Source organism: Stylophora pistillata, chromosome 14 (assembly GCF_964205215.1).
Source record: "Stylophora pistillata chromosome 14, jaStyPist1.2, whole genome shotgun sequence".
Taxonomy (NCBI): Eukaryota; Metazoa; Cnidaria; class Anthozoa; order Scleractinia; family Pocilloporidae; genus Stylophora; species Stylophora pistillata.
Window position 1 is genome coordinate 10,928,501 of NC_142532.1, and position 15,778 is coordinate 10,944,278.

Below are 15,778 nucleotides of genomic sequence, written 5' to 3' on the forward strand. Positions count from 1 at the left end.
AGTTAAGGTTCTACATGTTGTGGGGTCATTTGAAAAAGAAAAATTAAAACAGAAGTGAAAAACAGCAAACAGTGATCGATGTACACATAAAAAAAAAAAATTTAGTTGAAATTTATCAAATGAAGAGAAATGGTCTAGTCTCTTTCCAACAAAACTTGTGGTTATTTGACCTGTTTGATATATGTGATGTATAGAATGGTTATCTTTCTCACTACAGGAAATCTTTAAGCATCCATGCAGACGGCTACTAAGGAGTAGCAATGTGCACAGTCTTTTTCCATCTAAGGGCTCAAGATTTTCAACACCCCTCTTTGTTTTATTTGATGATTTTTTTGTCCACTATCAGGTATGCTTAACTTTTATATGCTACACTATTACCATTTTCAGATTAATTTTTTACAGATTATCTTTTTTTTTCAGTAGATAGTTAAGATCTTTTGTAGTTTTTGTGCAATTGACTGCAATTCAGCTAATTGGCCATGTAGCTATTCAACCATGTTGCTAATCAACCATGTTGCTAATCAATCATGTTGCAATCAACCATGTTGCTAGTCAATCATGTTGCTAATCAACCATGTTGCCGGGCATCTGTTCTGCATCAGTAACTGATCACAGATGACATCAAACATGATAAGAAAAACAAGTGGCACACAAAGCTCAGCTGAGTACCTCAATTATATTCTTACCGTCTTTTGCCATCTTTGTGATCTATTAATGTACTAACCTACAGCAACATGGAATCTAAAAAAGCAACTAAATATGCTATTGTGACATCACCTATGTGTCTGTCCTCCCATATAATTATCATAAGTAAGAACCAATCAAAATGTATGTACAATTAAGCTCTTATTACCGGATCTAAAAAATGTGATCACATCAAAACTACACTGACTGCCAGTTGAATCACGTATAATGTTCAAAGTTATTCTTAATTGCTTTTAAGATTCTTCATGGACTTTCTCCAGTCTATTTGTCATCCCTGTTACAAGAATATCGTCCACCAAATCACTTCTTACTGTCCCCACTATGAATTCTGTGACATACGGTGAACATGCATTCTCCTTCTGTGCACCTACATTATGGAATACTCATCCTGATTCTCTTCAATCTGCAGCTTCTCTTTCGTCTTTTAAATCTGCCCTTAAAACATTCCTATTCTGGAAATTTTATTTTTAGCATTGTGAAACACTACATAGGTTTTTATCCCATTTAACTTTATTTTTGTTAGTGTGGGTACTACTGACTGTTAGTATCATTGTTATATTTTATTTTTATTATGCTAGGTAAGTGCATTGAGATTCTTAAATGCACTCATAAAAACCTTATTATTATTATTATTATTATTATTATCATTATTATTAAACCCTATAAAACCTTATTGATTATGCCTCTGAGCAATGAGTTTGCCAGAATTTGTACAGCTACAAATATTGTAAAATCTTGATTAAAACAAAAATGAACAAAGTTCCACTTTGCTTAAGTTCAAAAACAGCCAATGAGCCTTAAGGAATTTGAATTGATTAAAGGATTAACACCTCTGTGTGTAACTGCTGATTCTGGATTGGCCTATTGTTTTATGCCTACTTCATGTGCGAACCTTTACTTAAGCTGTTGGACTATTTTATCTTGTAAGCTCATTGTAACTAATTCAACTATTTTAACAAGTCAGATGTAGTTAAAACCATTTTCACCAGTTGGAACATTTTATCCAGTCAGACCATATTAAGTGTTTGGACTATTTTAACTGGTTCTGCCATTAAAACTGGTTGCATCATTTATCCATTCAGACCATTTTAAGTGGTTGGACCATTTTAACTGGTTTGACCAGTCAAAACGGTTGGGTCATAATAACCAGTTAGACTATTGTTTCTCTAGTCAGTCTATTTCTTGTAATTTCGCCATTGTAGGTAGTTGGATCATTTTAACTAGTAGGGCCTTTTTCCTTGTTGAATAGACCAAAAAATGTACCATTTTGACCATTTTATGTACTAGTTAGCCTATTTTCACTGATCTAATCTTTTCATCTAGCAAGATCATTTTAAGGGTTGTGAAATTTCACCTAGTTAGGTCGTTTCACCATTTTGGGTCATTTCACTTTTTTCACCCTCACTTTAACCAATTGGAAGAGTATATTGTTTGAGTTAACTAGTCCATGATGTTATTACCTTTCAAGTCTGCAAAAAGCTTCCAAGCCTTTCCACTGACTACTGTTTGGGCTGAAGGGGTGGATGACACAGAAGGAGTGTTGTGAGTTGACATCATTTAATGAACATAATAAAATAAGTTACATCATAAGTTAATTTGTTGAGCAATCACAAGCTTTAGTTGGTGATCACTTTGTTCATTTTCATGACCTTGGTGTTTGACTCAGGGCTGATATTGTAAGGAGGAATGAGATGGCAGTCACTCTGAGAGGTCAAGGGTTGAATTTCGAGTTATCAGCTTGACGGTAAATTTGAGCTACGGGAGAGTAAAACTAGTTCAAGTTAATTAAGATCTCGCATTAACCAAGTGTAAGTAAGCTGATAATAAGTGACTAGAAAGTAGCATGAAATCCACTAGAAACCGGATCTTGTTTGAGTTATTGGAGGGTATGAGGTAATTTCAGAGTTTGAGTCAGCAGGCTAGGGTTCCAGCAAGATAAATTAATATCTTCATTAAGTAATAATTAGATTTAATTATGGTGATTGGAGTATGTTAATTAGCAGATAATTTTATTACATGGTATTATAAAAGAATGTCAAGACCAGAATTTTAACCATTTAGACCTAATTTATGCCAGTCATTGACACTGCTATAGCTAGCCGCCTCATCATCATATGATTCATATCATGTACAAGTATTGTAAATGTTTTATTGCATTGTGATGAAAAATATAGTCATTGCATATTATCTATAATAGTTATGATGAGTTTACTTACTAACCAAATGTTTTGATCTGATGAGCTTATCCTTAAAGTTGAATTAAAAGAACTAAGACCTTTATTATAGTTATAATAATGCTTGCATCACAATTCAGCAGCTGACTGATAGAGCCTGTGGGGTTAAGTGGCCATGTTGACTTACTATTCATTAAATCATTGAATAATTATTTTATGTTCTAGGAATACAATTAAAATCACAACACCAGAAGAAATATTACTTGTCTGTGCTCCATCAACAGTTGACAAGGTAATGATTAACAATAGTTTAGTCATATGTTACAGGTAGTATACACACTCACATTGCAAAAATGTACAGTGTAGAATTACATGTGGAGAAAAGTCTTTGCTTATTTCCCCTCATAGAGGCAAATCATTTACAATATTCTCAGTCCCTTGAGACATTCATCTGGTCATAATTGAGTCAAAATCTGTGCATGTTGAAGATACAACCTAATTCAACTTTGAGTCCCATTAATGACCTTGGTCTGTCAAGGCCATAAAGAATATTATTTTTTATGATGGATAAAACATTGAAGCCTACACTTGAAATCTGATTATATTGAGTCAATCTAACCATTTGAGATTTTCTGTTGACTCCAACCTCTAGTCAGAGTGCTTTCAGTCACATAGAAAAAATTCTCCTGTAGCTTGTATATTTGAACTATCATTGTTCCATTGAATCTAAATATTTTGGAATTTGCCTCTTTTCTAAAAGAGGATAATCCTTGTCCCTTTGGTTCAGCATAGGGAAAATTAATAGCTTCCAGTATGAAACTGATATCCTGCTTTCTGAACATACGAAATTGTCAAGGCATTCATACTATTTTTACTCAGTTCACCCCTTACTTTCAAGTAAGCATCCTAGTTTTCAAGGACAAGGTTGTTTTGAGACACTGAAACTGATTTAAATATAATAAATCATGCCAATCATTCTTTGTATGTACATTATGTAACACATAACAAGTAATGTAGCTTACAGCTATCTGTAAAATACAATAAAAAGAGAAAACTCACATATCTCACTGGTATCTTGGACTAAACTGCAGTTAGAAAAAGATTCTTTAATTCAGACTGAGGAAAAAAATGTTACCCCATCTAAGACTATTTGCTAGTGCTACAAGAATGATTTACTGCTACTTTTCTTCATGTTTGTTTTCTTAGGCAGACTGGTTAATGACTATTAATCATGCAGTGGCTGCTATCATTTCAAGAACCACAACATATAGGTAGGTGCAGTGTGTGTCAGTTGTCACACTTTTAGTTGAATGTCATTCCAAAAATGTGGTACATGATTCCAAGCATTATTGATATTAAAAATTCCCATGTTACAATAACATTTAATCATGTTAAACTTTATGACATGTTGATCCAATTATAATGCAGATTGTCAATCTAATTTACAGGGATATGTTTTTTAGCAGACTATGAAGTCCCAGTAAGATGATTACATGAAGTTACACATGATAGTGTGTTTGGAAATGTTTTGAATATATCAACAAAGTTGAAATAGTAAATTGGCCACCGTTACAATTATAAAAGCTGACGTTTCGAGCGTTAGCCCTTCGTCGGAGCGAGTAGGGGAATTGTGGTTTGTGTGTGCTTTTAAAGGCAGAAAAAGGAGCTACATGATTGGTGGGAAACAGCCTTTACTGTTTGGAAATATGTCTGTGCTTTGAGAGAAAAGATGATCTGTCTCCTGACCCAGTTAGTAAAAAACATAATTATACACAGATGTTTAAATGACCTTATCAATCTATCATGTTTTAATACAGACTAGGAGTAGACTCTGTTAATGCTAAGACTGGATGCCTGGCCCCAGCTGCAGCCCGAGAAGCTTCGTATTCCTATGGGCATGATTCTGTTTTGCGTGGAGCAAGTTATCATGGCATGTGGTTACAGGGAAAGCCTCATGGCCAGTAAGTGTCAATTGTTACAAAGAGTTCCCTGTAATTACTGAAATTTATTAGTTTAATTGTTTATCACTTAGAAATCATTTACAATATAATTTTTTCAATTTCCTTGAGAGTGAATATTCTTTTTTAGTCTTTTATTTTCAGAATGGCTATCAAATTCTGTATTGATTCAGAAAGCCTAACTGAAGAGAACTTAAGATTTAAATTTAACCTGAAATTTGTTACCTCAAGGTAAAATTTGTGATCATCTATCTCAGTTTCAACCATAATAATTTGTCTATGCACTGACACCTTTAATGCTTTCAAAATTTGGTCTGAATACTCATGATGTATATTTTCAATCATGGACTATGGTTCAGTGTTGTTTCCACCCAAACTTAAATTACGTGTGCACTTAACTACATGTATTTAAATCACTCAGCGGCTTTGAGATCATGTTCTACACTGTATGTTACCTTTTTCAACAACTGACAACAAAATTGTTGACACAATGACCTTTTCAATTCCCCACTACTTCAATTTTATCCCTTCCACCCTTGTTAAGTTATTCTATTAGTGCCACACCCCCGACGCACCCCCGTGCCAAAAAAAAGAAACAATGCTGTACTATGATTCCTTGAACTTTAAGTTACATACACACGTCAGGCAACATTGGATGGGGCATGTGGGGGGTCTTGTCAATGATTTAGAGTGTGATAGAAACGGGAGTGTTATTCTACACATAAATAGGACTCTTCAGTCAGGTCAGATTCTAAATCTGGTACTGGTAAAACTGTAATTCTGTACCACCTGTCTCATTCCCACTGTCTTGTGGGTATCTTGGGAAAGTCAAAGGCTAAGGAAAGGAAAAGCCTGACTCCAAACCTCCGCTGCCTTGCGGCTATTTTCACTCATGGAAAAGGCTTAATGGAAGTAACTCCAGAGCAAAAATCAAGAGAGGAGTCCCTCAGGCGGCTGGATGTCAGTGGTGGCTTCCTTCCAGCAACTCCTGCAGCCAAGCTGTTCCCAGATGTAATGCCCTGCATTTCCTTGGACCTGATCAGAGTGGCCGAGGGGGGGAGGGGGGAGGCCTGTGTTGTCTGGGTAGTGCATGACGTCGATAATCCTCACCCAGGCTAGCGCCCTGGAGAGGTCACTCCAGTCTCACCCTGACTGGTGAGAGCACAACATGCAAGACAGCAATTGTGAGGGCCACAAGTTTATTAGCCTCTGGCTATTAAGTGCTACCCTCTTTAAATAAAGGCTTTCATTCATTCATGAGTTATAAGTCCCTGCTCAATTGGTGTAGAGATCGGATGCTATGGGTTGTCTTTGTCAGTGGGAGGGACCCTCGTATCCCACTGGTCAACTGTCGCCTGCCTCAAGCCGGGCAGCCCCTGGCCAATAAGGTGTTGACCCACCACAATCTGTTTGCTTCAGTGGGTGCCTGGAGCTTAGAGTGCCATACTTGACAGGCAGATCGTTAAACCATGCACCAAGCAAAACCAAATCCAAGAAGAAGAAATCGAAGTCTCCAGCTCTTCGTATTGCAAGCTGGAATGTTTGCACAATGCAGACAGGACTGTTTGACAACCTCCAGGAGATAGACCATGTTCACAAGACAGCGGTGATCGATCGAGAGCTACACCGGCTTGGCATTGACATTGAGGCCCTGTAGGAAGTGCGGCTTCCAGACAGTGGGTCCCTGAAGGAGGAACACTACACCTTCTGGCAGGGGAAAGGAGTAGAGGAAACCAGGGAACATGGCATCGGCTTTGTCATTAGGAGCACTCTGCTCCCTATTGTTGAGCCCTCAACTGACGACACGAGGAGAATCCTCACCCTGCACCTCTCCACGTCTGCAGCCTTTGCCAATCTCATGTGCATCTTCGCACCAGCCCTGCTTGCTACACCCAAAGTCAAGGACCAGTTTTACGATCAGCTTGATGCCACTGTCAGCAGGATTCCAACATCGGAGCATGTCTACCTTTTCAGAGACTTCAACACTTGGGTGGGTGCTGACAGGGAGTCCTGGCCAAGAGTATCGGGCCACTACAGCATCGCGAAACTGAACGAGAATGGACAGAGACTCCTTGAGCTCTGCTGCTTCCGCAACCTGTGTGTGACCAACACCTACTTCCAGAACAAAGCTCACCACAAAGCATCATAGAGACATCCAATATCTAACCACTGGCACCAGCTGGACCTGGTTGTTACCAGAGCAACCTCCATCAACAACGTCTGCAACACCAGAGCCTACCATGGTGCCAATTGTGACACTGACCACTCACTTATTGCTTCAAGGGTGAAGGTCAATCCAAAGAGGCTCCACCACTCCAAGATGAAATGCCAGCCAAGGATAAATACCAGCTGGACCTTGGACTCCAAGAAGCATGCCCAGTTCATCCAGTGCCTCAAGGAGACCCTGACCAGTGACCCAGCACAGAGCACAGTTGACTGATGGAACTCCATGCAGACCACAATCTACAACACTGTAGTCTCTATGTACAGCGAGAAGGAGAGCAAGAGAACAGACTGGTTTGAGGCAAGTGTCCCCACCCTGGAGCTGGTCACTGACACAACATGTTGGTCAAATACAAGAGTGACCCCAGCCAGCAGAACCACCAAGCTCTGAAAGCCACCCACAGCCTGGCTCAACAAACTGTACGCTGCTGGACTAATGACTACTGGCTCCAGCTGTCAGGCAGCATCCAGGTGGCCTCCCAGTCCGGTAACATCGAGGGCATGTACGAGGGCATCAAACAGGCAAAGGGCACGTTAACAAAGAAGTCAGTACTGCTTAAGTCCAAAACTGGAGAAGTCATCAAAGACAAGGACAAACGGATGGGTTGATGGGTTGAGCACTACCTCAACATCTACTCCAGGGAAAATACCATCACCCAAGAGCTGCTTGACAACACTGAGGACCTGCCTGTTCTTGAAGAGCTGGACTCCAAGCCCACACTGGAGGAGCTCAGCAAGGTCATTGATACTCTGGTGAGTGGAAAAGCCCCTGGTGAGGATGGCATCCCTGCAGAAGTAATTAAATGTTGCAAAAAACTACTGGAGCCACTCCATTAACTCCTGTGCCGGTGTTGGAGAGAAGGCAAGGTGCTCCAGGACATGCGCAACACCACAATCATCACCCTGTACAAAAACAAGGGTGATCGCAGTGACTGTGATAACTACCAGGGCATCTCTCTGCTCAGCATCGTTGGCAAGGTGTTTGCCTGAGTGGTCCTAGCCAGATTCCAGGTCCTCACCAAGCGCGTCTACCCGGAATCCCAATGTGGCTTCAGGAGTGCAAGGTCTACAGTGGACATGATCTTCTCCATTTGTCGGCTTCAGGAGAAGTGTCGTGAGCAACAGATGCCTCTCTATATCGCCTTCATTGATCTCATCAAGGCATTTGACCTTGTGAGCAGGAAGGGTCTGTTCCAGCTGCTAAAGAAGATCAGCTGTTCCCCTCAGTTACACAGCATCATCATTTCCTTTCATGAGGTCATGCAGGATGTTGTCAGCTTCAATGAGGGAACCTCCAAGCCCTTCACCATACAGAGTGGTGTCAAACAAGGATGTGCCCTCACACCAACACTCTTCAGCATTTTCTTCTCGCTCCTGTTGAACTACACTTTTCAAGAACTCCACTAAAGGTGTTTTCCTACACACAAGAAGTGATGGCATGCTGTTCAACCTGGCACAGCTGAGGGCCAAGACCAAAGTCCAGACAGTCCTCATCAGGGAGCTGCTCTTCACTGATGATGCCTCTTTGACCACACACAAAGAGGAGGAGCTCCACCAGCCTATCAGCCTGTTCTCCCATGCCTATAAGGGGTTTGGCCTAACCATCAGCATCAGGAAGATGGAAGTCATGGGTCAGGAGGTCCCATCGTCCCCTTCCATCACCATAATCAACATAGTGCTTCAGGTTGCTGACCACTTCACCTACCTTGGCTCGACCATCTCCAGCAACCTGTCGCTTCACAGTGAAATAGACAAGTGCATCGTGAAAGCTGCAAGTGTGATGGCAAGACTGAGAAAAAGGGTGTGGTCCAACAATCAGCTGACATCAAACACCAAACTCGGGTGTACCAGGTGTGCATTCTCAGCACGCTCCTGTATGGCAGTGAATCTTGAACAACCTATGCAAGACAAGAAAACCGCTTGGAGAGCCTCCACCTCAGCTGCTTGCGTCGCATCCTGGACATCATGGGGCAGGACAAGGTCACCAACACTGCTGTACTGGAGCGTGCTGGCTCCCTCAGCATGCACTTCCTCCTGTGCCAGTGCAGGCTCCAATGGCTGGGCCATGTACATTGTAATGATGACAGCTACATCCCAAAAGATGTGTTGTACGGGGATCTGGCAACAGGACACCGCCCCACAGGCCACCTGGTGCTGTACTTCATGGATGTCTACAAGTGTGATCAGCAGATATTGACCCAGTTACGTGGGAACAGGTAGCAGACAACCGCAGTGTCTGGCAGAGTGCTGTACGAGAAGGGGTGAGGGCTGGTGAGGACAAGTGAAACGAGCTGCTGGAGGGCAAGAGACAATGCAGGAAGCAGTGTCAAGAGTCCTTAGACTCCAGTCAGCCCTCGGCCTTCTGCTGCACCACCTGTGACAGAGACTGCCACTTGAGAATTGGATTTGTCAGCCATACTAGATGATGCTCCAAGGAAGACTAATGACCAATACCATGGTGCTTCCATTATCTGACAGGATAAACAGATGCCTACAACTAAATAGGACTCTTCAAACATGATTTGTCAACTAATTTTTATGCTGATTGTAGAGCAATATATTTGACTGTAGATGTGATATTTACTAAAGATAGGTAGCTGAAAACAATGCAATGAATGTACATAAAGGATATTACATGATGGCAAGAAGATTTGAGTTTTATATTTGAGTGACAAGAACAATATCACATGTTTGAGGGCAACAAACAAGAGAGAGATTATTCATGCCACAAGTGTTTTAGTTCCCAGTAAAATACTCCTGTCCATATATTAATTGAAGGTGTGATGGGGTATAATCCATTTAAACTTGATTGCATCACAAAATTATGTCATCTGCTTTGAGCTAGATTTGTTTTGGTGTGGTGTCATTTGTGCCATTGTTTTGACTTTTTCATTTTGTGAATCAATTTTTAATTCATTTTTGGTCCAGAATAGCCTTGGAAACCATAGCTGTTTGGCCAGTTAATTTCATTCATTTTGTTTTTTCAAACCCAAGCTGAAGAAACTGTTAACCAGAGATAATTCATTATTTTGACTGATTAGCATTGACTGGTTGTGAAATCTGATTGGTTAGAAAATGGCTTTCTGCTGGATTTTCATTGGCTGTTGAGCAAAGCAATTAGACTTGCCTGACCAGCTACAAGCTTCCCTCATCCAGGCAGGTCAAATGGGAAAGTCCGATCCTACAGTCACCTATTGCCTTTATGTGAGGGATTTGGAAATAATTTAGGGATGACTTATTCTGGTATTAACACAATAAGAAGAGTGTAATCTACTTTATTAAGTAATTTGATTTATGATAAACCGTTTTTATTTCAGTGGTGAAATGCACTGGCCTGATGGCCGGCAATACAATGGAGAATTTAAACTTGGCCTGCAGCATGGGTAAGTGAAATGTAGAGTGTTTCTGCAGACTATAATCATCATTGTCATCACCATTAACAATGTTTTCCACCTGTTTCCTGACGTCTAAATAAAGACATTGAAAATGAAGATCATTGTTTGTCTGATATTTTGCATCCATGCTTAGCATGATTTCACATGGGTAATTGTCTACCACCCGCCTTTTAATCCATGTCAAAAGAATGCTCCAGTAGTAGTGCTAAATAATGAAATGCTCTATGTTGAGGGTATGCCGTCAAAAACACGGGCTCAAGCATGCAAGGTCTAAAATTTAGTGAAAATAGCAGAAAATAATAAGGGCTGACATTTAAAACTGAGACATTTTGTTGTCATCAGAGGCACTTTCCTATTTCAAGAGTTTTTAAGGAGAAAATTAATTTTAGAAAATTTTTAGGGGGTTTACAAAGTTTTTGGAGGTTGTTCTGTAAAAGAAAAGCGGCAAGGAAAACGATGCCTTGAAGCAATAGAGTAGGAATTCAACCATGCAAATGACTCCAAATCTGTTTTCTGCTGCAGAACTTAGTGCATCTGCATACATTTTTGAGCTCTGTCCCAGTACTCATTTTTCTACATTAGTGTGCACTAGATTTGTTTATTAGCTGGTAAACATGATGAGCCAACAATTATACCATGAATACTACTCAGACTACTCACATTGTAGTGGGACTTGGTATTGTTTTGTGAAGATTGTCTTTGTAATGACTGTTATCATATAACTGGAAATTGTTTTTTTAAATTGTCACAGAGAAGGGGTCATGATCTTCCCACCCAATGTGGCTGATTACTCTAAAGAAAAGTATGAGGGTCAGTGGGAAAATGGAAAGATGGCTGGTTATGGTAAAGTGAGGTAATACTTTTGATTTTACTTATAGTTAATCATGTATCAATTATTTGTACCTTTGTATAATCAACCAAAGTATGTCACAACTATTGTTTTTTATCTTTTTGTGACCCTTTACAGGAAGGCATGTGTTGGCAATGGCATACTTGTCTGGTCTTGTCTGACATGGCATGCTTAAGGGGGAAGTTAAATTTTCAAATATGTGCATACCTAATGAGAAAATCACAGAATTATGTGATAACTTTTGTGTGCCAAAAGGCTTGCCTGGCATACTATGACATGTGTGTGAAAAAACACTTGTGCAATGAGACATTTCTCCAAAAGAGCACACTTGCTTAGTTACTTAACTAGAGTGGCGACATACCTTGTAACTTGTATATAATTTCAGTACTAGACATATTGAGAAAGCCTTGTATTGAAACAAAAATTAAAAAAAAAAGAATTTATGAGAACTCAACATTATGAGACAAGCAAAGTAAACAAGCACCTTATCAAACCAGTGAGAGACTGGTACAAAATTGTACTTAAAGAATTAAAGTTTGTTTATGAGGACTCTTACAGACTCCTGTTGCTGTGACTTTTTAAAGCCATTGGCTGTGACTTTTTCCTTATCCATCAACATGATAATTAAATTTTGCACACTGAGGCTGACTGGCCCCATAGTTGGTTGAATTTTTTTGAAGCTATAATAGTGTTTGAGAATGTAAACATAACAACAACATTTATGCTCAGTTGTCTTTTGAGGACTCAGAATTTTGTTTTGATTGTTTCTTTTGTTTTTGCAAGTTTGATGTTTATTGAAACACTTGGATTATTCACACACCAACAACAGGGTACAGATCATGAAACCATTACCATTCAGTTCGTTGAAATTGAAGGAATAGAGCCATATTAAATGACTTAAGGGTTACCACAGAAGCCTGTGCACAAGTACACCTTTCTGATTGCCAAAATTTTACTTTTGCACCTTGGTGTTGCAGCTATTCTAATGGCAATGTATATGTTGGTGACTTGAGTGACAACCAGCGTTCTGGCCATGGAAGCATGAAGTCTGGCACTTTGTCTTCAGCAGGGACAACACTTTACATTGGAGAATGGCTTCATGACAAACGATCTGGTTATGGAGTTTTGGATGATATCTTAAAGTAAGGTTTCTAAAGACTACTCTCAAATAACTAGAAAAGAAACAGTTAACTACCTACATGTAAATGGAATAGTTAAAATGTTTTGTGTGGAACAACAGCTGGTGCATAGAGGGCCACAGCCAATATATGGCTTAATGTCACAAACTACCTGACCAATAAGTAATATGGGGGCAAAGCTTTATCCTAGAGAAAAAATTTTCCATAAGATCAAATTAAAGCATGCATTGTTGTCTTCCCTGCAAAGAACAAAGGCATCATAATTTTTCATGCCTCAATCTGCCCAGTGAATTAATTTCTTCAAAAAAAGAGCTTTGCCTCTGAGAATTTTCCTGTCATTTGTCATGGAATGGTACCCAAGAAACGTGCTGCAAAATTTATCAACTTTTCTGCGTGAGGCTTACAGTGAAGTCCAGTCAAGTGTTTCAGTGAGAAATCACATTCATTTTCTTAGATTTGTTTTCAACTTATTTTATCTATTATGATAATTATGTACTTTGTATTCATTTTGTAGAGGAGAGAAGTACCTTGGCATGTGGGAAGCAGACTATCGTACAGGCCCTGGAGTGCTTGTAACACTTGATGGCATCTACAACCAAGGAAACTTTTCACAGAACAAACTCAGTGTATGTACTTCAAGTTAGCTGATTGTTATGTAAATTTTGTGTTATTTATTTTCTTTTGTGATTCTGTACTCTACTGTGATATTGAAAAAACTTCAAAAGTATTGTGAATATGTTTCTTAATTTAGGGTAATGGTCTTCTACTGTGTGACGATGACACAAAATTTGAGGGAGAATTCATTGGTGATTGTTTGTTGTCTGGAAAGGTAAGATCGGATGACCTGAAGTAAACTGGGTTGTAGATTGTCTGCAAATTGAGATGAAACGATGTGGTTGTACATGTTTGTAGAATTGCAACACACTCTTACTTGGAGGTGAGATTCTTGTTTGAATGGGCTAGTCACTCTTGAATTTCTAGATTTTGTTTATTATAAACGTTTTACTTTATTTAATTGAAATAATATCAAACTTGTTCAGCCAAAATGGTGGGATATTGGCCTGATCTTGTTTTTTTTTTTTAATTTTAGTTTTGTCAGGACCCACGAAAAACCACATTTCCATTGTTTATAGGAGAACTGGCCATAAAAAGATTCATTCACAACATTTTGAGTTTGAATCTAGCAGAAGCAATTACAGAACGTACTTGCTGCTTGAAATTATCTTGCAATATTCAAAGATGATCTTTTAATGCCTGGTCAGAACACGATAAGCCAAAAAAAAGAAATGGTTATTGAAACAATGAATGATAGTCGTCTCTTACTTTTCCAAATCATCATTTGTTGTTCCAAAGTAGATCATTTTCAATGAGTGGTATTGTTTCCTCTCTAGGGAGTGCTTACAATGCCAAATGGAGATTACATTGAGGGTATATTTACTGGCCAGTGGGGAAATGGAATACGAATAAATGGCGCATTTCACAAACTGGAAGCAGGAGGATCAGCAAACAAGCCAGCAAGGTCTCTTCAGAGAACAACTATTTTCTAAAATTAATATTTTAAAGTAGTATCATTAAAATTAAAATCATTGTCGTTGAAATTCTAGCAGTGGGATACTGCTACCGTAGGCTTTAATCCCAGTATTAGTTTGCCCTCAATCTTAAGATTGGGCCTCAGGGTGCAAGGTCATCTTCATCGATTGAGGCTGAGCAAGATCTTACAGTTGATATACACCTGCAGTTTCCTCTGCTTCGAATTTTCATTAGCTAACTGAAAAAGCAGAGGTGCTTACTGAAAGTTAAGAGTATATTAAATCGGAAGCGTTTGAGTGAAGAAGACAACTGGCACGGGAACGTGCACATCCAGGCTTTCCGTGAACTCATGCTCTCTCGAACTCTCTTTTCTTTTCTGTTCCCTTTTTTTCTCGCCTGACCAATCTACTTTGACTTTAAGGAAGTGATGGAAAACGAAACTATTTAAGGGGATGACCTTACGCTCATATATCTCAGCTATGACGACCAGTCCTGTAGCAAGTTCTTTTTACAAGAATATTTCCTTTAGTGCAAAGTAGTTGAATTCAAGTGAAGTAATTTTTGTGAGGTAAGACAGCCCTTCTTTTTAAAGGAAGCGCCTTGTTGATGTAACAGTTACTATAGAGACATCGTTATCCTTTTGTGTGAATTGATCTTAGTATCTTTACTGCGCACGGGGAAGATATTATGTTTTTAAGGAAGGACAAATTCTTGGTTTCTTTGATGTCTAGAAGGCAAATCGTTCTATTCAAATAAAATTTCAAGGGCTTATCTTTTTTTACATCCACAGACGTTCAGTTACATACAACCAATCCCTGATTCCACCTCAGAAGAAATGGATGTCGTTATTTTGTCAGTGCCGTAAAGCCCTAGGATGTAATGGTGATCAAGATGCTGAGCTGTCGGTCGTATGGAAGTCCATATCAGTTACACTGAGAAGTAAGTGGGACTCAAAGCTGATGCAGAGTGAGAAAGACATCATTCTGGAGCTATTGGAAAGCAACAGTGAAATGGAACAAACTGCTAGAGTCACAGGAGATTTGGAAAAGCTACACCCGTATCTATCAAAGGTAACATCTCTTGTTTTCATGATTAGCTCCATGTACACGCACGAGTAATGAGTCTTCAACTCATTAGGAACCTTAACAAAAGTTCATCGCGTCATTGCCAATCCATAAAATGCCATTCCTTACCTTCTCCCTCAATTCTTCAAATGATCAAATAAATGAAATTAAGAGATGAATAAGAATCATTTAATAATAGCAATAGTAAAGATAACATTGATGGTAATGGTGATGATAATGAAATGATAACAGGTGTAAGTGTATTGATGAACTTGTGTCCCCTTTATGAGTATGACTGGGTACAGGGTTTATTGTAAAAGTAGATCACTTTAGGTAAAACACTCTTAACATACCATCAATTTATCGTTCTTGTAATCGAATTTGTCAGTTTTTATTAGTGACTCCTGTGACGATCGCTGCACTTTCAGAGATGAAATAAGGAACACAAACTCTTATAACTGGTTCTCTCCATCAATAATTAGAAGAAGAAAAAAATGTTAGTTACAATGCCATGTTAGCATCAATCGGACAGGTTCAGACGGCTCAGAGTACATTGTGTTTTTGCAGGCGATGAGCACTAAGCAGCATCCAGTAGGACAACTTGTAAATGGACTAATTGATGTATTTCGAGCAAGCTACATTGGCATGGGCACTCATAGGAGACTGTTACCTCATGCTGTGGCTGAAGTGAAATCTTTTGTCATCAGGGTATACAACATTATACGGTAAGATGACTGATG

At 39.2% G+C, this 15,778-nt stretch overlaps 1 protein-coding gene across 1 annotated transcript in view; it reads left to right on the forward strand.

The window, feature by feature from the left end:
• Window positions 1–15,778, forward strand: part of LOC111332559 (alsin) — a 32,613-nt gene that overhangs the window by 11,608 nt on the left and 5,227 nt on the right. Inside the window, exons 13-25 of the mRNA XM_022937916.2 lie at window positions 218–346; window positions 2,174–2,247; window positions 3,105–3,171; window positions 4,086–4,150; window positions 4,697–4,840; window positions 10,378–10,443; window positions 11,207–11,308; window positions 12,283–12,447; window positions 12,959–13,070; window positions 13,196–13,273; window positions 13,836–13,963; window positions 14,765–15,044; window positions 15,606–15,763. Of these exons, the coding sequence (XP_022793651.2) occupies window positions 218–346; window positions 2,174–2,247; window positions 3,105–3,171; window positions 4,086–4,150; window positions 4,697–4,840; window positions 10,378–10,443; window positions 11,207–11,308; window positions 12,283–12,447; window positions 12,959–13,070; window positions 13,196–13,273; window positions 13,836–13,963; window positions 14,765–15,044; window positions 15,606–15,763 (1,568 nt within the window). The remainder of the gene's footprint in view (window positions 1–217; window positions 347–2,173; window positions 2,248–3,104; window positions 3,172–4,085; window positions 4,151–4,696; window positions 4,841–10,377; window positions 10,444–11,206; window positions 11,309–12,282; window positions 12,448–12,958; window positions 13,071–13,195; window positions 13,274–13,835; window positions 13,964–14,764; window positions 15,045–15,605; window positions 15,764–15,778) is intronic.